This window comes from Carcharodon carcharias, chromosome 2 (assembly GCF_017639515.1).
Source record: "Carcharodon carcharias isolate sCarCar2 chromosome 2, sCarCar2.pri, whole genome shotgun sequence".
Classification (NCBI taxonomy): domain Eukaryota; kingdom Metazoa; phylum Chordata; class Chondrichthyes; order Lamniformes; family Lamnidae; genus Carcharodon; species Carcharodon carcharias.
The window spans coordinates 211107390-211135260 of NC_054468.1; the positions used below are offsets into that span (position 1 = coordinate 211107390).

A 27871-nucleotide genomic window follows, 5' to 3' on the forward strand; every position below is an offset into this window, starting at 1 on the left:
GGATATATGGAGTTAGGTTGCAGATCAGCCGTGAATTTCTTTGAATGGCAGAGCAGGCTTGAGGGGCTCAATGGCCAGCTCCTGTTCCTGTGTTTCTTACCCTTCATTAAAGAGGCTGTCATTGACATCACCGCCTTTGGCCATCAAGGTCACACTTATGCAACAGGCTACTTGTGTTTTAAAAGTTGAAGATCCAGCCAGCTGAATAGCTGAGCTAGATTTCAAAATGATAAATAATGAGTATTTAGTTTTGAACCTATGGCCAAGAAACTCTTGATGAATTGGTGGGCCATATACCAAGCAGATCTATCTGGCCAAGGTCAAAATTTGGGACTTAGGATATGCCAATTTTACAACCCATTTAAGTTCAAATTAAATTCAACCTGAAGTGAGGTAGGGATGAGATGTGCTCATCCTTGCTCTCATGCACCAGTACAAATGCTGGGTTTAGGCCAGAATGGCATGATAAATCCCCAATTTCTGCATTTATACCCTAATGGTGACCGATTTAACTAATGCCACAGTCAAATAGCAGCAAAACATAGAACTTCAGCTGTGATTCTGGAATCTTAAAAGGGGAATTTTTGAGTTTCGTTGTGCTGTTTAAGGAAAATGTTTTTTCTTTTGTTTGGTCTTTTGTTAAGTAAAAAAATGCTCTTTATTTTGGATGTTGCTAGCTTTATTTAGAAACCTTCCTCGAGACCTTTTCTTATTTCGGCAAATTCTGTAAAACAATTGGGTAGGTGGCAAAATGGAATTCTTCCATGGGAATTCCCTTCTATATGATGCTGGAGGAGGAGGAACATTACCTCACTCATGATGTAGTACCATAGGAGACCTAGAGCAGAATCGTTCGGTCCCATTGGCATCGGGTGTGATGGCTGGGGGGGGTGGTACAATTCGGTATGAGGGGCAGGAATTGGTTTCACACCAGCGCGAAAGCACAGCAGGATCATCCGAAGATGCCTGCCATGGCGGAACGTGAATCCTGCTGGAGGCCGGCGTGAATCCGATTAGCATCCCGCTAATGGGATGCAATGTAAGGCTTGACTGGAGTCAACCCTCCACGCATAATTTACCATTAAGCCGGTGGGGAAGCACGCCAGCCCAGAACACGTCTGGACAGGTGTCACGTGTAGAAGTCAGGACTTACCGTTAGCGCCTTGCTCAGATCGCAGACATCGGAGGAGATGATGCGGGAGTCCATCTACCAGACCCTGGAGGAACACATGCAGCTCAGGCTGGGTGGATCCTCATGCAGATGGCTCCACCGTGAAGCAGCTCATGGTAGGTGGGAGGTCTCCGTTGATGCTTTGGGACTGCTTCGGAACATCATGTTCATGGCCATGGGCTGCTACGGATGATCAGCAAGGATAGGTGTGGGGGGTAAGGAAGGTCTAGTTGTGAGCGGGAGAGGACGGTGTACCGGGGGGAGTGGGTGTTGGTTGGAAAGGGGAGAAGGGAGTACGGTGGGAGTTGGGGGAGGGAAGGAGGTAGTTTGGAGGTGGGGGAGGTGTCTGGGAGAAGAAGGGAGGAAGGGTGGAGGAGTAAGGGACAGGGTTGACCAGCTGAACATGCAAGGGTGAGGTCTGTGGAGTCAGTAACTGCCTCCTGGGGAGTGAAATGAGGGTAAGCATGGTAGTAGGGAATGTTGAGCATGAGAGGGGGCAGAAGGAGCCGGTAGGTTGTGAGGGTGAGGGTGCGTCAGTAGCGGTAGAAGGGATGGCAAGAGTGGTTGGTGGGGACTCAGAGGCAGACACTGGCTGTGGGTAGGAAGAGGTCGGGGAGGTCATTGTGGATGGGGGTAGGATTCTTGGGAGGGTAGGGTATGTGCACGTTCACCTGGACATCCTGGAAAGACAAAGATTTGAGTTGGTAGGTGATGGTGGGGAGGTAGAAGGTGAAGCCGGGGGGATCAACAATGAAGAGGGAATGGACATGGGTGACTAGGGGAGGGGAAGGACAGGGCAAGCTGATGATAAACTTGAGAACTACTATTTCACAGGAATCAAAAGTGAGCAGAACCTCAAGTTGGATGGGCACAAGTGCAATCAGTGGGTGGGCAGAGATGCAGGTCAGCTCAGATGGACAACTGAAAGGAAACCCCAGCAGGCAGCATTGAAAATGCTTGGGGCATTGAGATGAGAATGATGGTTGAAGGCTGCACGTGTGTGGGAGAGTACTTGCAGGAGGCTCTGAAAGGCCCAGCCATACGCATGCACACACTTCTCCCTCAAGAATCACTTGTAGTCTGGATGCGTGCAGCTGAACTGCTAGTGGGAGGCAGGGGGCTTGGGTGGAGGGGGCAGTGATAATACAGCGGGAGGACTTGCGAAGCCTGTCAATGAAGCTGAAAGACAACATTGCACATTATTCCGTGAAAGTGAATATATTTCAGATTATAAATTGACAAAATGTGTTCAGCCATGCAACCACTTGTGATCAGAATTTCTTAACTCTTCTAGGCCTACCACTTCTTCTAGATGCTGCCCCTGACATTCACAGCAGGGGTGGAGACAGCCTGTGCAATGGTTGGCCCTGTTGCCTCTGATGCCTTTGGCGTCCGTCTTCTGGAGAGCTGAGGCCTAGGGGGCCCCAGCTTGCTATGGTTGTCCTCCTGTGGGCCAGTTGCTTCCTCTAGGAGACTCAGAGGAAACGGACAGCCTCTAGGATTCCTGAGTGGATGAACCAGGGGTGTCCAGTTGCCGCTTCTCCTCCCTTTGGGTGCCCAAGGGCCCCGGCTTGACTCCTTGAGGGGCAGGTGCACCTGGGGGAACATCAAGGTGCCCTGTTTCCCTCTCGCATTGCCACTGCAGGAATTCACTCATGGTTACCACGATGGAGTGCAGATCTGCACGCATCTCCATGTCCTGTTGGACCAGGGTCCATGGCGTCCACCATCCTTCCCCTGGAGACCTCCATGTGCGCACATGTGGGCACTGCTTCATCAGAGAGCAGGCGGACGCACTCCTCCGACTTGCGTGCCACGCTGTTGAGGGCTTCCAGAAGCTCTGTGTAATGTTCCCTTGCCTTCTGCTGACTCTTCACGATGAGTTGGAAGGCCAAATCCAGAGGCTTGTCATCTGACTTGGACCTCACAGATGCCTCTTCCCCAGCAGTCCCCCAAGTGCCGGCGAGTTAAGCTCAGCTGAATCTACCTCCTCCTGCCGTGTACGCATGTCCTTGTTGTTATGGCACAGCCGATGGTAAAGGCTGTTCCAATCCTAGAACAAAACTTGAAACAACTGCCACAACTTGTTTTGCAATTTGTATAAATTTCAAGATGCCTGCCTTGAATTCATAGTAATAAGGCCACCAAGTCTTATAGGTTTTTACAAAACTAGATTAAACATTGATTAATAAGAGAAATTATTTTTATACACATACATATGTCTACAAATTAATATTATAATAACTTTTAAATCCTCCACTTAATCTGACTTCCAGTTACACTTTCGTTAAGGTAGCAGTAAGACATATAGGGGAGGATTTTTTCCTCGTCGGGCAGGCTCGATGGGGATGGATGGGGGCTGTCGGGAAGCCGACTGCCGCTCGTGATCGGGGCCTGATCCGCCCAGTGTGAAATGCGAAAGGAAGCACTCAACGCTGCCTGTGTTGTGGGGGGGTAAGAGCAAACTATGTGCATGCATGCGGGTACATGCTTAAAAATCTCCCTGAGGCACAGAGCTGCCTCAGGGAGATGGACACTTTACGAAACAAAAAATAAAGCTTTCTCAAATGTTACGAAATATGCCGCCTCATGTGACTCTGTCACAAGAGTATGACGTTTTTAATTAAATTTTAAAATTTTTATTTTATTTTATTTTTATTTGCGGGCAGCGAAAAATTTATTTTAATTACCTTTTTAATGGTCTTAATAGGCCTTTTAATTGTCGGCTGCTGACTCCAGTGCACGCCCGCCGATTGACATAGTGTGCGATGATGAAGGACGCTCGCCCCACGTCTTCGCACGTCATTTTACATTCGGTTGGTTAGGGCGTGTGGCCGCCTGCTGAACTAAAAATTCTCCCCATAGACTTTAAAAGACCCAGGCAAAGAAACATGATACCCTGAACCAGTTGAATTCAAAGTGAGTTTTCTTAACCAGCTTCAGTTCTTTGAAAACAGCAGCTTGACGCATAGATGCTAAAGGCTTTTCACACTTGTTAGATCTTAAAACGCCTCCCCTTACACACAGCTTTTGCTCCTTTATACATATTTTCCCCTTTGAATGGAAATTCCCATTGTTTCACTATGTCTTTGGACTTCATCTTTCTGATAATAAAAATGTCTCCTGTTACTAAGCTTTACCAGTAATCTTTCGGAAAAATAGACCCACTGTTTCTAAATTTCACCTGGCTAGGTGACACATTTCACCCCTCCTTTGAAAACAATCTGGTTTGGTTTATTTAAAAATGCAAATGTGCTTTTACTTTGCATTCTAAACTTCCCCTATGTTTACCATGTTTACATCAAAGCCATTAGACCAGCTGCCTTTAATCTAATTAAGTCTCTCTCACACACACATAGACACATCCCACTATTACTCTATTTTACAATAAATTCCAATAACATTATGAGAATTATTATATCTTCCTGACATTGTGGTGACCACCAGATTGTGAACCCAAGCCCAATCTAGGTCCCACTGAGGCGTGTGTCTCTGCGCTGGTGGAGGGTGTGGTAAGCGCTGTGATGGACCTTCCAAGCTGCTTATTTCCAACTCTTCAATGGAGGAGGTGTCCTCTTGTCTGCAGGTGAGGACCTGGATGGAGCTGAGGGAATGGCTGGCTGAGGGTGTCATTCACTTGGCTGAGCTCCCTGTGAACCGAAGTAGAGATAATTAGTGCTTGGCAGCAGAGTCAAAAGCATGAGAAAGAGCACTCACAGCTGCATTGAGAGAGGGATGATGTGGTGCAGGATCCTCATGTGGATGTTTGCTGCTGACCTCACCATCACTGTGCAATGGCTTGCTCCTCAAATCGAATAATGGGCCCAATGTCGGCCATTCCACCCCCCCCCCCGCCCCGGTCTGGGACCTCGCCCTGCTGTTGTGAGCCAGCTTTACCTGCATAAAAACAAATGGAGGGAGTATGAGCAGGACACATGACACCACGTGGAATGTTTGTGTGGTGAGCAGAGCTGTGGATGGGATAAGGATGCAAACTCCAGAGGATATGAGCCTGATGGAGATGTGAGGATGTGTGTAAGAGTTAGTGGTGTTGTCCCTTGAAGTGTGAGATCCCTGTGGATGTGTGATGGTTTTGTGAGTGTGTGAGTTGAGAGTGATGAGGTGATTGTGTTACCCTGGTGGAATGGATGAGATAATTCATCCTCTTCCTGCACTGGATGGCTGACCTCCTCTGTGCTCCGGTGGCGCTGACCGCCACTATCATTGCCTCCCAGGCCGGATTGGTGACTCTGGCGGACATCCTGCGGCCAAAGCAGGGGTAGGGGACATCACGGCGGCCTTCCCCTGCATCCACCAGGCGTCCCCCAGAAAAGCATCACTGAATTTGGGGGTTGCCGTCTTCTTTGCTTTTGGGGCCATCTGCTGCCTAGAGCAGCCCTGGTCTGAAGACATGTAGGAGGCTGCGCTTTGATGCACTTTAAATATGGCACCCGGAGTGAGGAATACATTGAGGTCACGGCGTGACAGGCAAACCTGAGCCTGCCCTCCAGCAATCTGAAGTGTTTCCGTGAATGCATTATTAATGAGGCAGGACCCGCTGGGATTGGGATAATATGGTGCAAAAAGCCACCATTGCAACTGGTGGTAAAATGACTATTTTCACGCCCTCTACCGCACTTAGTGCAAATCTGGGACGATTCCGTCCCTCACCTCAATCACCATGGTGTTTAGCCCCAGCAGATAATTCCTTAATATATCCAATGACCTGTGTGGTCTTGAGATCACAATGTTCTGTGGAATGTGAGCAAAAGATCCTGGAGCTACCACTCACTGCAGAAGCTCTCATGGATAGCTGCTGCAAAAGATAGTATTGGGGCTTTCCATGCTCTTACACATGCGAATGCCCCATACACAAGGGTATCTATTTAACCATAGTGCAACTTGTGTATTAACACAAGGGGCCTTCTAGGTTAGATACTGGGAAGATGTTTTTTCTGGCTGGGGAGTCTAGAAAATTCAGTTTTTGAGCGGTCAGCAATTTAGGTCTGAGATGAGGAGAAATTTCTTCGCTCATACTGTTGTGAAATTATCTGCTCCAGAGAGCTGTGGATGCTCACTTGCTAAGCAGAGTCAAGACTCAGATCAGTAGATTTTTGGATGACAAGAGAATCAAGGAATAGGGCGGAAAGTTAGAGATGAGGTAGAAGACCATGCTGTTATTGAATGTTAGAGTAGTGATTCTGTTGCATTGAGAGGTTAGGGATTTCATTCAGTAGATTCCAACCAAAGCTTCCAGAATATTTATAATCTGCTGTATTCTCCATAATATCATGATTTGATGATGTTCTTAATTTCAGCAATACATGAATTCCCACCCCATATGGAGGGAGCACTGAATCTGATATTAGGCCCACCTGGTGCTCAGCCAAGACATTCACGTTAGAAATAGAGATTGGTGCAGTGGAGTTCAAGTTGACTGGAGACGACATCTGACTTATTTTGGGGAGATTGATTACAACACAGATCAATTTCAGTGGGCTTAGAGCTCTGATGTATAGGTTCCACCCCAAACTTCACAGGGTTGCCACATTCATTTACAGTTGCAAACAGACCTTCTAGGGTGATTTACACCCTCTCAAACTACATCAAGAACCATTCCAGCTTATAAAGCATCTTTCTTTAAATATGGGCCTCATGAGACTTTGCAAATGGAGAAGGACAAAACCTGAATCTCCTGCCATCAGACTTCTTCTCCTCAGCCACCATCACCTGCTCCTTCATAACTGCGCCTTGCATCTTATGTAATACATCCTATTGATCCACTCTGCCACATTAGTAGGCAGTGTAGAATAGAATCTACCTCTACGTTTGTGAGTCTATAAATACAAGAAGGAAGAATACCAGAAGAGGGATAACACCAGCCAAGGACTTTAGGAAGACTTCAACTGACCTACTCTGCCCTAAGCTTCCTCCATTTTGATTTTGCCTCCTCCGATTATGCTCTGATTTCTCCTGCAAACAGGGAAATAGTTTTGAAATTTTGGAGGGCTAAATGTCACAAAGAACTAGAACCAAGTGTCAGTTCTGCATCCTAACATATTTAGCACGAAGGTAAGTTATATTGTAAAGTGTTTTTTTGGGCATTCCTTTTCAAATGATAGTGGACAATTGGTCCAATTTAATTGACAGCAATAAAGTGTTGCAGCTTAGACACTTGTGAAGTTTGGAAAGAACTGTTTTAATATGTAATCTCATTATGGTTTAATGGAATAAGAGGAAATTCTTTATGCATTATTTGCCCATTTTACCAGGTATAGAGAAGCATAACTAACTGTACAGTGGCAAACCTCTTTAATCTGCTTCCACATCTGTTGACTTTTGAACGCAGTATTGAGTCTGTGTTACCTCATACCAAGCATTTTGGATGGAACCCCAAGTTGGACGGCTGCCCAAGCATTACCAAATGAAGATGTTCTGCATCCTTACCACGCCGTTTCCAGGTTTGTGCCCAGGAAGAATTAAACTGTCCGTTTAAATAGCAGTTGCAACCTTTAAGAGTTGCCAGGAAGCTCCTGCTGACTAAACCAATACAGACTGAGAGCTTGTGATGCATAATTAATTAGGCTGTGCTCATCAAGTCTGGCAAGGTCAACTGAATGTGATTTCAGCGAGTATGAAGACAATTGTGTTATAATCCCTGCGCTTCAACACTCCGACTGGAAAATTTACACTAAAGTCCTGTCTCGTTAAAATATGGTCTTATGTGGTCAGGTAGTTTGGTTATCATTTTCCGATCTAACCACCCACCAGTGTACCAAGTCACTTTGCACAGGTCGTTTCTGCTCATTAACGTGTTTAATTAGAACAATTTAAATTTGAATCTGAATGGTTGGCTTTAGTTACCCCTGGCTACAAGACAAAATCAGGTGGGGCTGAAAATAGTGCAGGACAAGCTCAGCAGTGACTGCCTGCAGTTGCTGTTGCTGCAAAACTACCTGAAGTGCCTTAGCACCTGACATGCCAAAAATAGCGCCTTCTCTTTAATCAGCTTTCTTATATAAATTTATCCTTTCTTCCATTTAGCCAGCACGTGTATGATCAATCAATCCACAAATACAACACCATTGTGTTTTTCCTTCCTTTGGGAGCTCATTATTTTGCGGCATGCTCCTGAAATTAAAGCGGGAGAGAGTCATGCAGCTTTAATGGTTTTAACAGCTGCATGGTGCCATTCTGCTCATTAATGCCACAGTATGTGTGATGCAATTAACATTAGCACAATCTCTGCATTTATCGGCAATACACGACTCAGGAATAGTCTTAAAGCTACAGTGCCATGGTGACACTTGATACAATTAACAGTCCGCAGCTTGTATCTTATGTTGCACAACAAAGAAAATCTAACAAGCTAATTACAAATAGGTATAAGGAAAATGTCTGTTGACCAATAAGAGGGAAAGAAGTGTGTTGTGAGGATTTTTAAAAGGTAGAGAAAGCAGGGAAGTATAGAGTGGAAGTTAAAAAGGCCGTGAATAGTGAAGGCAATGGGATGGGGTGTTTTGGAGGGGATATATTTTGAAGCTGAATTTCCTCCCCAAAGTGTTGAATTAAGAGCGAGTAACTGAAACAGAATTATTAGAGCATATATTAAAATTGTAGAAATCTTCAATTTGTCACTATCCTCCTATTGGAGTTTTTTCAAGTCTTTCTGTGCCTCAGCAACAATTAGTTTTTGAGACCAAATGCCTTTTTTTCCAAATCACCAAGCTTTAGCATGTTGGTAACGGTCCTATACAACACCAATCAAAACCTCTCTAGTAATTAATATCCATATGCAAATAATACCACTCTGCGCTATTTAGGACCCCCTACCCCCCCCCCCCCACCATGTTAGAAAATAAAGGTGAGCATTGCTAGAACCTTTAAAATCACTTTATACAGATTTCCACTGATAACATCATGGGTTTTTATTGACTGATAAACCAGTAAGAAATGGTTTCAGATTTGAGAGCCCCAACATCGAAATTTCCCATTGTTTTCTTACCAAAAATCAGGGTCCAATGGAAATCCCTCATCTGACATGAATGGTATGAACAGGGAGCCAAGATGTTGGTGGGACTTTGTGCTATGTACCTGACACATTTTCCCCCACTCCCGCTATTTTAACTTGTCTGAAATCAGGCATGGGAGGGATGCTTGATTCAGAGGAGCTGTTAGGGTTGGGGGAGCTGTCAAATTTCAATGGCAGAGTCAGTTCCCTGACGCTGTCATTGGGATGCACGTGGTATTGTAACAGTGGTTCTGAACAGGGCCTTCGTAGTCTCTGTAAAAGCTGGCAGCAGTAAGGATCTTTACTACAGCCAGCCCAGAAGCAGGAATACTCCTCCTTCCCCACTAAGTAATTGAGCCTCCTCCGCTTTCCCAGGCTCTCCGCACCCCTGATTATGAACTTGCTGCCTCCCCTCTCCGATACTCAAAAAGAAAAAGATTTGAATTTACATACCACTTCATACAGCCAATGAAGGACTTTTCAAATGAAGCCACTGTTGTAATGTAGAGAATGCGGCAGCCAATTTACACACAGTGAACTCCCACAAACAGCAGTGTGATCATATCTGTTTCTGTGATGTCGATTGAAGGATAAATATTGACCAGGATGCAGGGGCCAACTCCCCTGCTCTTCTTCAATATAATGCCATAGGATCTTTTACATCCATCCGAGATGGCAGATGGGGCATCAGTTTAATGTCTCATGTGAAAGGCAGCATTTCTGACAGTGTAGCACCCCTCAGTTCTGCACTGGAGTGTTAGGGTTGATATTTTTTGGCTTAAGCCTGGAGTGAGACATGAAGCTGGAATCTTATAGCTCTGATGAGAGCGCTACCACAGATTCATAGAATGGTTACAGAAGGAGGCTAATTAGCCTGTCATATCTGTGCTGGCCCTATGAAGGAGCAATTCACCTCATGCCATTCACCCGCCTTTTCCCCATAGCCCTGTAAATATTTCCTTTTCCTCACCAACAGAGCCACAGCTTACGCCCACACACTTACTTTAACGGGGACCATTTCATTTGTTACCTGGCTATAACATCACTTCTCCCCTTCCAATTTCATCTCTCACGTACGGTGACATTATTCCCACAGGCTTTGGGTGGGAGTTAGTGTCAGGGCATGTACATGAGCTTCAAGTGTCAAAATCTCCCAAGCCCTCGAAGTCACCTTGTGCTACAGTGTAAGTTATTACTACAATAAAATTGAGGTATGAATTTTTAATTCTGGATTATTGTTGTGTTTCTTACTTGGAGAAAAATTTGCAAATTTGAATATAGCTTAGACAGGTACATTCGAACCCTGCAATGTTTTCTGCCCTGTGCGATTGTAAATGAGGACTTCAGGAATACTCAAAGTCATTTAAGAGACTGTTTGTAAGCCTGGCTTTACAAAGAATCTATTGTACAGTGCAAAGGGAGACTTGGGAATTAATTGAGGTCAGTTTACAGGAGCAGTTATCTTTATGCCTTTTACATGAATTAATTCAGTCTTTAAGCTTGAACCCCAGGAAGATGGTTGCATGATATGTTATCACTGCAGTGCACATTTCAATACTAAATCTGCAATTTGAAATGATTATCTGGCAAGGACAGTCTAATACAGCCATTTACAGATTTGCCTGCATGTATGATAGCAATTCTATTTTATCCTCTTTCAACGTTTACACATAAATCAAGTTAAGCTCTCCAATGTATGAGAGAAACCCTGGGCCATTTCCCTTAAAAGAGATTTGTGCCATCTTTGTCATTTTTTTTTAAACAATCTCATTAGGCTGAATTTTCACTGAATTGGGATGACTCAAGAGCCCTTCAAAAATGGCGGGCAAGTCCCGATTCTGGAATTCCCAACCCCATCAGGAGTACCTTTAAAGAGTGCAGTCTGGTTTCTGTCGAAAGCCTGCTTCCGGCAGTCCTGACCTAGCCGGCTCCATTGCTGAAATAGGTATGTCCCCGTCCTCCGCAATTTTCATGGATTTGGGCCAGGTTTTTAAAGAGTTGTGCTTCTGGCCCGGCAGAGGAGTTGTGAACCCTAACCCGCATGAGAGGACCTTTTAAAAGGTAAGTTCAAAAGGTCCTCCTCATGCCTCCCCTGCGCCACCCTCCCCGTGCCAAGGTATGCCCCTCCACCTCCCCCATGCCCCCCATGCTTCCTATGCCAAGCTATGCCCTCCACCCTCTTCTTGGCCCTTCATGCCTCCAATGCTAAGCTATGGTACCTCATCCCCAATATAACTATGTGCTGTATGGAATCAATGAACTCTAAAATGACAGTACGGGGTGTAAAAAACAAAGGTTTTTAAGATTAATTCATTCATAATTTTCTATGATATTTAAAAAAAGTCAATTTCTCTACAATGCAATAAGAAGTGTCAATCACCCAGACCGTTTAAAGTATCAATAACAAAGCCACAAGCCCTTTGCAACCATTTAATCTTGTGTAAATAACCATTATGAAATTGACCTAAGAGACCAGAGAGTCTGAGCTGTCAATCAAACAATATTTTCTCTGGGGTGCAGTAATAGTTGTCTGTGCTTTCAGCCAAGCATACATAATACTTATACATACATAACACTTTCTCCTGAAGCGGGCAGGCCGCGCTGAGAATTTCTCTGACTCCTGCTCCCCGCCTCGAGGATGACAGTTCAGGTCATTATACTTAAAGGCCTTATTCTGAGTCATGCCTCAGTTTTTTCTCCCCCATCATCAGCAGGTAACACACTGTGACATAGGAAGATGTCCTTTTATCTATTTAAACAGTGAATTTATGCTTCTGTTTTATTGCACCAGGGTTACTACTCTTTTACAAAACATTTAAATTCTCTTTCTTTTAGGATTTGGGCTAGGTGCCATTACTTTAATGGTGTAACTGCAATTGTGATGAATTTTCTTGTGTATGAGTTTTCAATGCCAATCAGTAACCTACCTCAAGTACTTTTTCTCTAACTGAATTAGCTTTGGCAATGCTTGATCCCACAATCAACCTTTAAGAAGACTCCAAATTGACACAGATCATTCCCAATAGCTAAAACCCATGTATTATTGAAAATTTGCATGACTTCAAAACGTGTAGGGTTTGCTTAAGCAAAGGTCAACTCACCCAAAAAGAAAGCCAGGACAAATCTTACAAAATAGGAAAGTTACAAGAGGAATAGTGAGAAGCTGGTAAATATAGGGGTGGGACAATTAAGCTTATCACAAGGACTGGGGAAATCGTTGAGACACTAATTAGGTATCTTGCCTTAGTTTCCATGGAGGAAGTGATCATTAGGACTGTAGAATCTTTGGAGGTGGGTGTGGAGCAAATAGCGATGACTATAGTTCAAGAAGAAATGGTATAAGAAAAAAGAAGCCATTCAAACTTAACTTACTGAAGGAATATGAAGGATACACTTGAAGAAAATGAGGGAAGCTAAGGAAGAAATAATAAAGGCTCTGACTATAATTTTCCAAAATTTTGTGTCTAGGGAAATTATCCCAGAGCACTGGAGAGTGGCAAACGTGTCACTGCTCTGCTAAGTAGGTAGGAGGGTTTTGAGATCCCATACTGCTGAACGTGCTGTGCGCATGTCTAGAGGAGGGTGTAAAACTGAACAATCTTAAAGGATGGTTAGAATGTTGAATTCACTGTCATTAACCATTATTGAAGCAGAGTACAAAAGTGCTTTAAGAAGAGAATTAGATAATTACATAGAATTTACCACACAGAAAGAGACTATTCAGCCTAACAGGTACAAGCCAATGTTAATATTCCATACAAATGTCCTTCCACATTATTTCATCTAACTCTGTCAGCATAATCCTCTATTCTTTGCTCCTTCGTGTGTTTATCTGGCTTTCCTTTAACGATACCTATGCTATTCACTTCAGTTACTCCATGTGGTAACATGTTCTATATTTTAATAACCACTTTATGGGCAGGATCTTCCGGTTGGCGAGCAGGGGCGGGGCCCGCTCGCCGACGCGTAAAATGATGCGAGATGACGTCGGGTGGAACTCCTGATCTCACCCCACGTCATTTCCATTTTCAGGTCAGCAGGGGCACAGCCGAGTCAGCTGTGCGCCCGCCGACCTGTCAACGGCCTATTGAGGCCATTGAGAAACCAATTAAAATCATTAATGGATCTGCCCGTCCAACCTTAAGGTTGGCGGACAGGCCGGGAGCCCTGGTGGGCTTCAGAAAAAGCATGAAACCTCATCCACGGGCGGGATGAGTTTCATGAGGGTATATAAATTTTTAATAAAGGTTTCAGTTAAAGTTATGGACATGTCCTAACTCATGTGACAGTGTCATAGGAGGGGACATGTCAGGGAAATTTTTATCTCATTCTTATTGCAAATTTTAATTCAGAGCCATCTCCCTGAGGCAGCACTTAGCCTCAGGGAGATCAGTGCACTCTTCTGTGCGCATGCATGGAAGAGTGCACTCCCAGCTGAGTGAATCCCCCCCACCACCCCGCCTGCACAAGGAGCGTCTGGCAGACGTCACACTGTGCCTTCATTGGTCTGCCCACATAAAATGGCGGCGTGCCCCCAATCGGAGGCGCCGATTGGAGGTGTGCCCGCTCCCGCACTTCCCCCCCACAACAGGAGGAAAATTTTTCCCTATAAGTAAAGAGGTTTCTCCTAAATTCTTTATTGGATTTATTAGTGAGTATCTTATATTCTTGTCCCTTAGTTTTGAACTCCCACATAAAGAGGAATCTTGAAGGATTTAACTGGGATTAGAATATGTACTTAGCATATTTCAAACTATGCTATTTATGAAATTCTGAATAAATCTATCCTATTTATTTATAAAAAAAATGCACCTACAATTTATTTGTTCTTTTTAAGAAGAGTTACTGATGATATGCTTCACGATCAATCTGGAATCCAGCGATAACAGCATCAAACTAATCCAGCATGTCCTGATAAGGGAAAAACTAAATTTTTATTTACGTAAACAGAAAAGATTAAAATATCTGCATTTGCTCTGGTTTTATTGTAACAAATGTAACCTACTTGAATCAAATGAAATAATCTCTCCTTCCTTTGAAAGCTTTTGGGAGAGAGCTGAAAATGCAGGCAACGATTGCTCTCTCCTGACTCAAGCCTTTCAATTATATCAAGTCTTTTCAATAAACTTTTAGTTTTGGCTGTTTTTGTCACTTATAAAACTTGCCCTGTACTGTTTAAGGTTTCTTCCTGCCCCATATTAATCACTCAATCAAGTCGGGCTTGTCAGCCTGCCCAGCTGCAGTACAGCAGAGATGCAAATTGAAATTGATCTTGCTGGGTTACCGACAGAACGATTCTTGGTTTGTGGAGGAGTTGCAAGTGTAAATAATTTTGAAATATCAATCCTGCTGCACACAGAGTAGCAAGATAGTACAGGAGTAAATGTGATGACTCATTAGTAAGTCGCTTGAAAGGAGATGGCACAGTTTTCGGGGACACAGCTGCAGTGATAGCCTTGCTTTGAAATCAGAGCTTTTGCACTTGTGAGGATCTTATATCGTAGTTCAATAGAATATGACAGACTTAACATTTTAACCCAGGAAACACCTTATTTATCTGTGGAGGTGAAAAATTTCCCACTTTGTTCCATTTTCTGTATCTGAATTATGGGTCTGGAAATTCAGACATTTTTTTCAATTAAATTAGATTCTCCTTCATTTCCCTACCCTCCTCAATTTTGCCCCTTTGGTGATTTTCTGGCATCAGTACCTGCCAACCACCACCCCATTACCGCTGATTTCTTAACCCCCTCCTGGATGTCCCTTCCCTCCAGTTAATTGCCCTCTCCTGATCGCCCATTTCCTTCCCGATCATTTACCTTCTTATTTTGGTCACTGTCATCCCTTCTTACCGCCCTCCCGCTCCTTCCATGCCCCTCCTGAGGGCTGCTGCCTCAAATGTTCAAATTGACTTTTGCTGTTGAGCTGCCTGGTGACATCTGCAGGAGCCTGCAATCTTAAGTAAATGGGCCCTGAGGCTGAAGATTGAGTAGAGCTTGAGCCAAGTCAGCCCTGCCAATTTCTAGGCCCCCATTCTTTCGGCCCAAACTGAATTTTCCCTTTTTACATGATCTTGTTCACAGTGGACTCCTCTACAAACACAGCGTTGATTCTCAATGCAATGCAACCGCTCAGCCGATGGTCTCAGCACAGCATCCCAGCTTCAGGAAATCCGGCAGCCTCAGATAGATTTTTTTTATAGACACCTTGGAGTCAATTTTAACTCCCTGCTCTTGATGGAAACTTGTGCTGATCTGGCTGACTGCAAGACACCTGCTCTGAGGCAGGGGGGATTACTTTAAATATGCAGAACAGCCCCCAAGTATGTCTTCGGGACCAGATCTGCTATTTCATCCTGGAGCCGGAAGGGACGAGCAGGGCTGGTTTTCCCACAAACCAGACCCAGAGGTGCTGGGGCAATAAGAAGCCCATCAAGCTAAGTTTAAAAAAATAGTCTTCTTGATATCATAACTTGCCATAATTAAGGGTTTATTCTGATGATCATATTCTTCCTGAGCTACTTAAAAAAATGTTTATCTTAATTTATTAGACCCTTCATTTCCGATAAACCCCTGGCTGACCTCTGGGACAGATGTGATTGTGAGCCAATTATTGTCTTGTGGATGCAGAATGCAGACCTGGTTGGCACTATTATAGGTTTATGATATAAAAGTTTTCAATTCTCAAACCAACAGGATGTGTCTGCAGCTGGATTCTAAGGGTTAATCATACCAACAGCTGAAAAATCAGGAGATATCAATATCCATATCAACCAGAAGGTTTATGCTGTAGCTATGACTACCAATCTGCAGAATGTGAAGGAATTTCTGCATGTCAGTGAAAAGTGCTGAATCATGTAGAGTTGTGTTGAGGAACTTGCAGTTCCTTTAATGTTGATATCAGTAATCTTTCCAGGGAGATTAATTTGTGCCTGGCAAAGCAGAATAGTAGTGGGTTTCAAAATGCCAGAAAGTATGCAAAATATGGTGTCAAAACTGTCAACATATTCTGAGGAATTGGAGGAGAGATCACCTTAGAAGATAAATGTCAGGATCATGGGGGCTAAATCGGATAACCTCAGAAAACAGATGGGGGGTTTGCGATGCACAATTAACCATGCCTGTTTAATGCAATGCAGGCAGCACACCAACTGCATGTTCCCTGGTCATTTGAATGATTGCTGCATTAAATCAGTGCTAACCAAGCTGTTCATTGACTGGACACATAAGCTGGAGGCCCAAAATCATAACTTGCTAGCACCAGTTAAAGCTAGCTTGCATGGTATAAAGCATGCCTGCATCTTTTTCAAGGGGAGGAGCATTGTGACTGGGGCAGGTGTTGGCAGTCATGCAGAAAGTGACCCTGACCTAGGAAATAGTGAAGAATGGCACAAATGTGTGAGAGAGCAGATTCAAAGATTTCTGGGTATTGCTCTTGAGCCCTTGGTGGAGGAGGTGCAAAGTAGGAAAGATTTTCTGTATCGACAGGGGGCCGGGAGGCCCTCCAAACACATATTCAAAAGGCAGTGGGAGCAGATAGCGTGGAGGTGAATGCCAGGAGTCAAGCCCCAAGGACCTGGATGCAGTGACACAAGAAGCTCAATGACCTCACAGGAGTGGTCAATGTTAGTGAATCTATTTTCAAATGTCATATCCTAGCAACTCCTCCACAAGCCTTAGTCACTGCTCAAATCCTATTACTCACACCCCTATTACTCAGCTACCAACAATCTCTATCAATTGAGTCATACATAACATTCATATCTTCATCTTATACTCACATACTTAGCAATTGCAAGCCTGGCATCCACATCTTAATGCTTGCAAACATTGCCAACTGTTCAACCATGACAGTTACATCAGCCAAACAGATTGCACAACATTCGCTGACACATTTCCCTCTCTTTTGCAGGACAAGGTGGTGCACAATTGGAGGTAACCAGAGCTAACTGGAGGGGAACAGGTGCACCTGCATGTCCTCACCCTGAGGGAGAAGAGTGTATGGCTATTGTTGGGATTCCAATTGCTGAGGCTGGAGCCAGCAGCAGCACTGTAACCATCTAATATGACAGCACCTTTATACCTAATCCTCCTTCTCATGTCCCATTTCCCATTCATCCCAAATTGCCTTCTGATTTACAAACAGAAGATGTAAGCATGCACTTCTTGCTTTCACTCCTCCCTGCACTGCAACCTTACCTGGCACCCTTTTACTTTCAGATACCCACAAGGTGCAATCTGGCAAAGCAGTAGAGGACGTGCAAGAGAGTGATGATGAAGATACAGCACCATCATTCGATTTCAAACTTGCCTCCACCAGCTCAGTCACTGACACAGCATGTACCTCAGAGGATAGACTTGAAGCGGGATTTGCACGTGGTGAGATAGTTGGCACGTGGGTCGTAGCTGGGGCAGGGGACAAGGATGGACAGCTCACTGTAATCCAAGGTGGTATGCAGGGTCTGCTGTTGAGGACTCAGTTGAGAATTTTGATGGGACAGCCTGCAGAATAATGCTGCTGGGCATTCACAATGAAATGCTTGGTTCATAGGGAAGTTTGCCATAAAACCTGCAACCAATGTCAAGGTGCATGAAGGAGCCCAGTAGCATCATGAGACAGGGATTTGGAAATTGCTTGGAAGCCCATCCTTTCCAGCATGTAAGTTGGGGCCAACTTCATATGCATCCAACCACAATGCAGTGTCTGACTGCCAATGTCGCAATTTCCATTGTAGCACAAGCAACAGTCACCCAATGCCTGAGTGCTACAGATGAATCTCAGGTGGTTGTGATACAAGCTCAGATTGTTGCTATTATGGATGTGGCTTACAGCGTTCAAAGGAGCTGTCGCAGCAGTCCAACAAATATTCTCCAACAGGTCATCTATTATGAGATTAGTTTTAGGGTTAGAAAAAATAGTGACTGCACATTTGCAATATTTCATACCATTTGGTTGGCATATCTTCCAAATTACATTGATGAGGTAAATAGAGTAAAGAATAGAGCAACTTGATGATTCTGAAATTTAGAGCTCCATGTCATAACAAGAGAGCCAAAGAATGAAATTGAACTGAGAATCATTGGGGAAAAGAGATTGAGAGGAAATATAATTCAGGTTTTTAAACTGTTGAAAAGTAGGGATAATGTAAGCAGGTTATTTGACTTGATTTGGAGTGTTGTACAGAATAAAGGTTCAAGATGTAGTAAAAATCCAGAAGATAAACAGAAGATTTATACAAAAGAACAAACAGGGCTCCAGGCAGGCTGAATGAAAAAGGACCAATGAGTTATATATTGCTAAAGACACCAAAGAAGCATAGATCATCATAGCAGCTTGCAAAACCTGGCTCCAGACTGGCTGAAGAGCTACCTAACTGGGCTACATTAAAGGCACAGAAAGAAAATAAATGGACTGTCAATCAATCCTGGCTTGTACTTGAAGAAACACATTGTTGGCAAGTAAAAAGCTCAGCAGTGTAATTCCAACAAATAAAATACCCTAAAAAACCTGGGTATCACTGGTTTCTTCCTCACAGTTCACTTCATACCTGAATGCAGGCTTACAGTTTGCTTCTGGAATGGGTAACCTGATAATGAAAGCCATCTTTTTTTATTCGTTCATGGGATGTGAGCATTGCTGGCAAGGCCAGCATTTATTGTCCAATCACTGCAGTATATATGGTGTAGATATACCCACAGTGCTGCTAGGGAGGGAGGGATTTCCATGTTTTTACTATCGAGGGATAGTAAAGTAATAGAATACAGTTCCAAGTCAGGATAATGTGTGGTTTGGAGAGAAACTTACAGTTGGTGATGTTCCTATGCCTCTGATGCCCTTGTCCTTCTTGAGTATTATTGGACGGCATTCATTCAGGCAAGTGGGGAATACCTGTGTCTGGTAGATGGTGGACAGGCTTTGGAAACTCAGCTTTGGGAGTATCCCAAGAGGTGAGATACTCTCTAAAAAATTCCCAGCCTCTGATTTGCTCTTGTAGCTTCAGTATTTATATGGATGGTCCAGTTAAGTTTTTGGTCAGTGGTAACCCACAGGATGTTGATTGTGGGGGATTCTGCAATGGTAAATGTTGTTAAATGTCAAGGGGAGATTGTTGGATAGTTATGTCACAATCCATGCCCAAAACAATATCGAAGAGCCTCGATAAGCCTGAATAAAACAATTATTGTATATATAAAAGTATGTAGTCTGAAATGAATCTTTCCAAAATCCTATACGTTCTGTGAAGTCAATGGGCGGAATCAGTGGCTGCAGCGGACAATATGACAAGAAGGCCAAAAATCGGTTTCATGACGTTGTGAAACCAGTTTGCAACCATCCGCTAAGCCCGTTGATGGCGGGCTGTGTTCCCCGTCATCGTATGTTGGGAACCTCATTGTAATACATCAGCATATCACTGTAAGGCCAGCCCGCCAGACTCATCTCCCCACTGGATCGTCCGCCCACATTGGCGGGAAAACACGCCAGTGTAGAACACCTCCATCCTTCCTCCCTTCCCTCTCTGCATTCCTTCCTCCCCCTGGACTTCCTCCTCCCTCCGGACTCCATCCCCACTTTGCACTCTTTCCTCCCCCTGGACTCCCTCCCCATTCCACACTCTTCCCAACCTCCCCCCGCCAACACCTTCAGTCCCCCCCCCCCACCCCCCCCCACTCCCCCCCGCCTTGACAACTGTGACCTGTGACGTGCAGAAGCTGGGACTTACTGCCAGGGCCTTGCTCACATCGCAGACAACCGAGGAGAAGAAGATGCTGGAACCCGTCAATAATAGGATTCTGGAGGAACATCAATGGCATGCTGGATGGATTCTCAAGGACATGGCTTTGCTGCGAAACTGCTCATGGAAGTTGGAAAGTCACTGTTGATGCTCACAGTGGATGATGATCAATGGGGTGGGAGAAGAAGCTCTAGGATCGACTGGGAGAGGAAGAGGTGTCTTGGGTGGCGAGGTTGGGAGGTGGGGGATGAAGGTGTTGGGAGGGTGAGATTGGGAGGGGGGGAGTGAAGTGTGGGGGTTGAGGTTGGGAGAGGGGTAATGAAGGTGTTGGGGGGGTGAGGTTGGGAGGGGGGAGTGAAGCATCAGAGGGTGGGGTTGGGACGGGGGGAATGACTGCCATGTGGGGGGGAGTGGTGAGTGTTCAACAGTCATGGTAGAAGGGAGAGCGAGGGTGGTTGGTGGGGACTCGGAGGCAGACACGGACCTTGGGGATAGGAAGGAGGAGGTCGGGGAGGTGAATGTGGATCAGGGTGGTATTTTCAGGTAAGAAGGGAATGTGTACGTTCACCTGCACAGTCCCGAAGGAAAAGGGTTGTGGCTGGTAGGTCACGGAGGGGAAGTAGAAGGTGATGCTGCAAGGGGGTCAACTGTGTTGGGGGAAAGGAAATGTGTGACTGGGGGAGAGGAAAAGATGGGGGAGCTGAGAAAAAAGCGAATCCAGATCATACCGTCCAAATTGAAAGTGAAACAGCCGTTGTGGTGGGCGAGATCAGGTGCATCATGGGAGTGTGATCATTGGATGGGCAGAGACGCAAGTCAGTCAGATGGACAACTGAAAGTGAACCCTAGCAGGCAGCATTTAAAATGCTCACAACATTGAGGTTACTATGATACGTGAAGGATCCGCATGCATGGGAGAGTGCTTGCACGAGGCTCCAAAAGGCCCAGCCACACACACACTTCTACCTCATTGGCCAGCTGCTCCCTCTGCGGTGACAGAGGATGAGGTTGAGGGGTTCACAGGCAAAGGGGATTCGGAGAGAGAGGACAGCCTCTTAAGATTCCTGACTGGATGACCCAGCTGCCACTCCTCCTCCCTTTGGGTACCCATGGGCCCTGGCCTGACTTCTTGAGGGGAAAGAGCACTTGGAGGGACATCGAGGTGTCCCATTTCCCTCTCCTGTTGCTACTGCAGGAACTCACCCATGGCTCCCGTGATGGAGTGCAGATTTGCACTCATTTCTACGTTTTGCTGGACCAGGGTCTCTATGGCATCCACGAACTTCCCCATGGTGACTTCCATACAAGCATATGTGGGCACCACATCTTCAGAGAGCAGGCGGATGCACTCCTTTGATGTGTGTGCCACTCTGTTGAGGGCTTCCAACAGCTCTGCGTGATGTTCCCATGCCTTCTGCTGATTCTCCAGGATGGCTTGGAATGCCATATTTAGAGGCTTGTCATCTGACTCGGACCTCACAGATGCCTGATCCCCAGCAGTCCTCCAAGTGCAGGGGAGCTTGCACAAACCTGCCTCCTACTGCTGCGGACATGTGGCCATGCGGTGACCACCAGACTGTGAACCCAAGCCTGCTCTAGACCTAGGTCGCACTGAGGTATGTGTCTCTGCACTGGTGGAGGGCTTGGGTAAGCACTGTGAGGGGTCTTCCAGGCTGCTTATTTCCAGCTCTTCAATGGAGGAGGTGTCCTCTTGGCTGGAGGTGAGGACCTGGATGGAGCTGAGGGAATGGCTGCTGAGAGTGTCAGTCACTTGGCAGAGTTTCCTGTGAACCAAAGTAGAGATAATTAGTGCATGGCAGCAGAGTCAAAAGCAGGAGAGAGAGCACTCCCATTTGCGTTGAGAGAGGGATGATGTGGTGCAGGATCCTCATGAGGGTGTTCACCGCTGACCTCACTGTCACTGCAGGCACGGTCCATGTCCGTTAGTCAGTGCGATGGAACACTCCTCAATGAGTGAGGGGCCTAATGTGGACCACTCCATCCCGGTCTGGGACCTCTCCCTGCTGATAAGTGCAGGTTTCTCCTGCATGAAAACAGATGGAGAGAGTGTGAGCAGGACACGTGACACTGCGTGGAATGTTTGTGTGGTGAGCAAGCTCAAGAGGGTATGAGCCTGATGGCGATGTGAGGGTGTGTGTGAGAGGGTTAGCGGTGTTGTCCCTTGAGGTGTGAGATTCCTGTGGATATGTCATGAGTTTGTGAGTGTGTGAGTTGAGAGTGATGAAAAGAGTGAATTACCTTGGCAGAGCTCTGAAGAAGAATCATATGGACTCGAAACGTTAACTCAGTTTGGCATTTAAATATAGTGCCCAGCATGATGAAGTGGTGAGGTGGTGGTGTGGTGAGCAAATGACAGCCCACCTGCCATGGAAACGGTGTGTTTCCCTGGAATGCATAATGAATTCGGCGGGTTTGGGACAATACGGTATGAAAAGCTGCCATTGCGGCCGGAGTGTAAAACGTCGTTAAAGCAATTCTAAATCTTGCATGAACTGAAAACATTGTTTAATTTTAATGCTGATTTTTTTTGCCCAGTATAGAAATAATTGTTCTCTTTACAAAGCCATGACTTATTCTGATGCCTCCTTAAAAAGTGGAACCCTTTCATGTAAATATAAAATTAAGTTATGTGGAGATGAAAGGGCTTTTCCCCAAATTAAAGAATAACAAGACATCGTACCTTCAGTTCCTACAAAGAACAGAATTGGCAAGGTTCAGCCTCCTTTTTAAGAAAGTACATTTAAACATTTTCTCTCATGTTGTTTCAGATGGAAGATGTCATAGCTCGAATGCAAGAGGAGAAAAATGGGATTCCTATCCGCACAGTGAAAAGCTTTTTGTCAAAGATCCCTAGTGTATTTTCTGGTAAGATACCATCTTTACATGGTTAGAAATGGTAATGCTGGTTGAACATCAGTTTATAGAGAAGTTACTGAAATCTGTTGTCAGAGCCAGGGTAACTGAGCACCTGGACAAATAGAAACTGATCAAAGAGAGTTATCATGGAATTTAGGAGGGTGGGATGGGGTCGGGGGGGGTGGTGTGGTGTCATGTCTGACTAACCTACTTGAATGTTTTGTGGAGTTCACTAGCATGGTAGATAGTGTGGTGCCTATGGCTTCCATAAGCTTCTCATAGGCCCAAGTACCTAGAAGACACCCATCACTGCCTTCCCAATTGCGCTTTGTGCATGATTAGCAATCTTCCTTGCTGTAACCACCGGGAAACCCTCTTGTGGAATTACAAGAATAGGCAGAAGAGCTCTAGAGACAGGTACTGGACATTTGCAGAAGAATTTTTTTTGTTTGTTTTCTATGTTCAGTATAAGCAATTGTCAAAACTCTGCTGTCCATGTCTTAGCTTGCAGTAGGTCCTTCCCCTGTGCTCAAAGACCGACATTGTCTCCCAGTCAAACAAAGTCTTAACTTTAAAATTATTGTTCTTATTTTCAAATCTTTCCATGGCCTTGCTCCTCTTTATCTCTGTAATCCCCTCCAGCCCCACAAGCTTCTAATGTGCCTGTGTTTCTATTATTTTGGCCTCTTGTGCATTCCCAGTTATAACTGCTCTGCCATTGGTGGCCACACCTTCAGTTGCCTAGGCTTCATGTTCTGGAATTCCCTCCCTACACCTCTCTTTCTCTCTACCTTATTTTCCTCCTTTAAAATACTCCATAAAACCTACCTCTTTGACCACGCTTTTGGTCATTTGACCTAATAGCTCCTATGTTTCATATTTTGATTTATAATGCTCCTGTGAATTGTCATGGGACATTTCATTACATTAAAAGCGCAATATGTTGTTGTTCTACAAAGGAAAATTAGAAGAAAAATTGAACAAACAATATAAAAATGAGATTCTTTAAAAAATGCATCTTGTTCCAGTGTACAACATATTTTTAAAAATATAAGCTGGAATTTCCACAGGGGTTCTTCTGATTTCCTGCCATCATTTTGGTTGGAGATGTCAGAGACCTGGGACAAGTAGCATAAATGTATGTTATACAGTGTTACTGTAGATATTAGGGGTATTTTAAACTTTTAGTGTCAGTGTAATATGGCCAATGTCGGTCTGACAACCTGTTACATACCTCTCCCCATTTTCCTTTCTGCTGAGATAGGAAACGTAAATTGGGAGAGGTGCAAACCCAGACAGGCCATCAAATGTCAGCCATTTTACGTGGTGTCAAAGATTAAAATCACACTCATTCACTCAATGTTAGGGCAGGAGTTTGAGAGGGCACCGTGGAAATTCTACCTCATGCCACATATTATTTCACATATATAACTTCTAGTAATTTAAAGTTGTTAGTACCAATATATCAGCAGCATAGAGCTATCATTTGTATAGATGATAAGTCATGGCAAGATTGATAACAATGCTTCATTCTGAATAGATAGCACTCACTATATATTATTTATGGTTAAACAATTAATATTTTTCACCAGCTTCTCATATCATACTTTACAGCTCAGATGCTTTAGAAAGAAAAATAGCTTATTTTAGATAGGATCATTCAAGACCTCTAGACATCCTAAAGAGCTTTACAATTAATTAAGTATTTTTAGTGTAGTTTTAGCTGTATTACCTTATTAACAGTTGGACAATTTGAGATGAATTGACTTTATATACCCAGTTACCAAATTGTATTTCCTGAGAAATATAAACTTAGTGGAAAAACTTAAGACTGGTGTTGCCTCCCTCCTTCTAAAAGCAAGCCAAGGTGCTTCTCTTCTGATGATAGTAATCAGAGCCTTGCCATATTGGATTACCAGCTTGGTTGAATTACTGCTATGGGAGCAATGTTTTAGAGCACACAGGGTTAATCACACCAGCTTGTGGTGATACCAGGGAAGAATTTGGACCAACTGATTAGAAGTGGGGCTGTTTGCTGTTTGATTGTAAGTATTCCTCAGAGGTTTGGAGCAGTCAATGCCTATATGCAACAAGACCTGCACAACATCCAGACTTGAGCTGTTAGTGACAAGTAGCATTTCAAATGAGACAAGCATCAGGCAATGACCATCTCCAACTAAACACAATGGCAACATGGTATGCTGCCCTTGGCTGCAGGTCACTTACCTAATGTTTTGATGATGTTTCACTTGCTCTTTGAGTGACTTGTTAATATATTGTTTCTCTTGAAACTATTTATTTAGAACTATTTATATCCAAGATCTCATGGTAAGTACATGGTTCACTAGACACACACTGTTCTTTGTCTTGTTCCTTTGGAGCCTCTTGGTCATCTGACTCTGATGTCATGCTTACATCATCATTAATGTCATTGTCTAATTAACATAACCATTAATCCTTTACATCTCCCGCTAAGTATATCTCAAAATTGTTACATTATTTTGTTAAACTATTTATATTATATTCTTGCCATCTGTTAACCTGTTTACAGTTTCCATCCAGCACCTACCTCCCCCTCACCACCCCCCACATTCCCCCACCAGCCCACCCCCAGCCCAAGTCACAGTTGCCAAGGTTCTTGGCTCTCTTGGAGGATGTGTAAGACGTATGTGTTCCCTTATCTTCTCCTTGGAAGGAAAACATGTTGGTGGAGTGGGATAACAGCTTCTCACAACAGCTGGCTCCTGGGCTGTGACTCTTATGATAGCCTGGATATAAATGTAATGAAAACCAATCAAGGAAAAGCTGATTGAAGAAATAAACTTTCAGGACTCAAATGATCGTGACCTCTTGAAAAGAAAAACAATGAACTGACATTCTCTCTGTAATCTTCCTCTGCATTACACAGTGGGGGAAAAATAAAAGCACCAGTTTGAGAAAATGAAGCACTTTCAGTCACTTTAATGAACTTCACAGCTGTATCATTCACTGCTGCTGTGATGACAAAAGTATTCAATAACTGAGACGTGAATAAGTCAGGTACCTGAAAAGAAGAACGAAGAACATCCTGAAGCCGCTGCAGGATACAAGGCAAGGAAGACTTCCCTACTACTCTCAGGGTAGGGTTTTCACTTTCTGTAGGTAGTGCTGTCATTTGCATCCTTGCTTCAGCGTGAGGCTGCTCCACCGTAGACAATGGAATTGCAGGGTTAGCATGAGAAAGCAGGATTGCACCATCATCAATAATGGAATAAATCTCCAGATTGGGATACGTGGAAAGTTCTTGTGTAGTACTCTTCAGCTACAGAAGCTCTGTCGTTTGGGCCTCTGCTTCTTTACTGAAAGAAGATTTAATTGCATCCATGAATTGCTGGTGAGATCCAAGTGTGAGCTGCAGCTTACTACTAAGCTCTGAACTTTCACTATTGGTTTGACCCTACTTAGAATTAAGCATCTTGTTCTCCCGAGATAGCTTTCTGCTGGCTGCATGCAGTTGTTGATGTATGCAGCCAGTGGAATAAGTAGACAAATTCACTTCTTTATTACCTTCTTCAATAAAATGATGATTATCCTCAAAAGAGCCAACAAAGACTTCAGAAGCATTGGCAATGGAATTAAGGAGTGTGGAAAGATCTAGCCCCTCTTCTTCCAACAGACCATCTGCTTCTGCAGTGACTTCATTCTCTTTAACTCTGTTCCGAAAGAGCAAGCAAAGGTCTAGAAGCTCCTCTTGTGGATGGTCACTGTCTTTGTTTAGCGCACCCTGCTTCCTAGCCTGTCTTCAAAGAGATGAGAGATCTGCAATCTCCTCCTGTGCTCAAATGGATGGTGTTTCTGCAATAAAGACCGACTCACTGCACAATGTGTGAACTTCTTTTTCTGCTGCATGCTGAGCTTTCCCAGTCCTTGGAACGACTTTGGAAATTCATCCCTGAATATTTCTCTGCTGTCCTCTGTTATTACCTCATCAACCTTTTGTAGAAAACCAAGTTCTGTGTGGCTGCCCTGCTGAGCAGAGACATTTGCTGGCTCTGTAAGATATAAAGAGTTGCGTTAATTTCTTCATCTTCATGCCTAAGGGTTGTAGTGAACTGACCTTTGCTTTGAGGTCTGTGTCCCCGACTCCTGTAGCCTTATTTTAGATGGCTGGATTTTTACTTCATTAAGCCAGTCCTAAATCTAATCCAATTTGTCCGATGTGACCCCAGGCCCTGTGTCCAGTTTAAATTATATTCTGTATTCTTGGACATCCAGCTGTACAGACCAGAACTGCTTATTAGGGTCCTTTAATTTCTCCTAGGAAATCGTCAGGTTGAAATGCCGTATTTCCAATTTCCTGGACTTCAAAATGGTTGTAAACTTGTTCCAGCTTTCTTCCTCTAACATGAACTTGAGATCCAGCATACTGACTACGATGCAGTTGCAAATGAACTCGTGCTTTAAAGCTCCATAGCCACAACCACTGGCCATTCCATATAAGTCATTTACAAATGAATCAATGGATTCACCTGGCCTTTGACTCCTTTGGTTGAGTCTCACCTGCTCAATGACCAGATTCTTCTTAGGGCGGAAGTAATTATTGAAGGACCGCAGAATCTCCTCATAGGGCGCCGAGGTCTCAACTCCTGTTTCACTGGGTTATCATCAGCTATGGTCACAATTGTGTATAGAAAAGTATTGACCTGGTCTTTTTGTGCTTTTTGTAGTAAGCCCAAAGATGTTCGGTACCTTTCTAACTGTTGCCCCCAAAGCTCCCATCATTGCCTCGCCGCAGACCCTCGATGTGTTGAAAGGGCTGTGGAAGGGGTAGTGGCTGTGCAATGGCTGCCAACATCGTGCATGGTTCACTTTCACCTACATGCTTACATCATCATTAATATCATTGACTAATTAACATAGTCATTAAGCCTTTACTCTACACCCAGTGTCACACAATGATCAGATCCTGCCTCTTAGGGGAAAGGAGTGAATTATCCAACTTAGCCTTCTCCTGAGGGCACCACCATAACAGAAGCCAGTCTTTAGCCAATTCAGTTCACTGCATGTCAAGCAATGGCTGAGTACACAGGATGCAGAAAGG

The 27871-nt window shown here is 44.3% G+C and overlaps 1 protein-coding gene across 4 annotated transcripts in view; it reads left to right on the forward strand.

Moving 5' to 3' along the window:
• The window catches only part of LOC121273535 (regulator of G-protein signaling 7), a 464890-nt gene that overhangs the window by 217074 nt on the left and 219945 nt on the right, over window positions 1-27871 (forward strand). For all 4 annotated transcript variants that reach the window (XM_041180714.1, XM_041180722.1, XM_041180727.1 and 1 more), the window contains one exon: window positions 22704-22800. In XM_041180714.1, the coding sequence (XP_041036648.1) occupies window positions 22704-22800 (97 nt within the window). The remainder of the gene's footprint in view (window positions 1-22703; window positions 22801-27871) is intronic.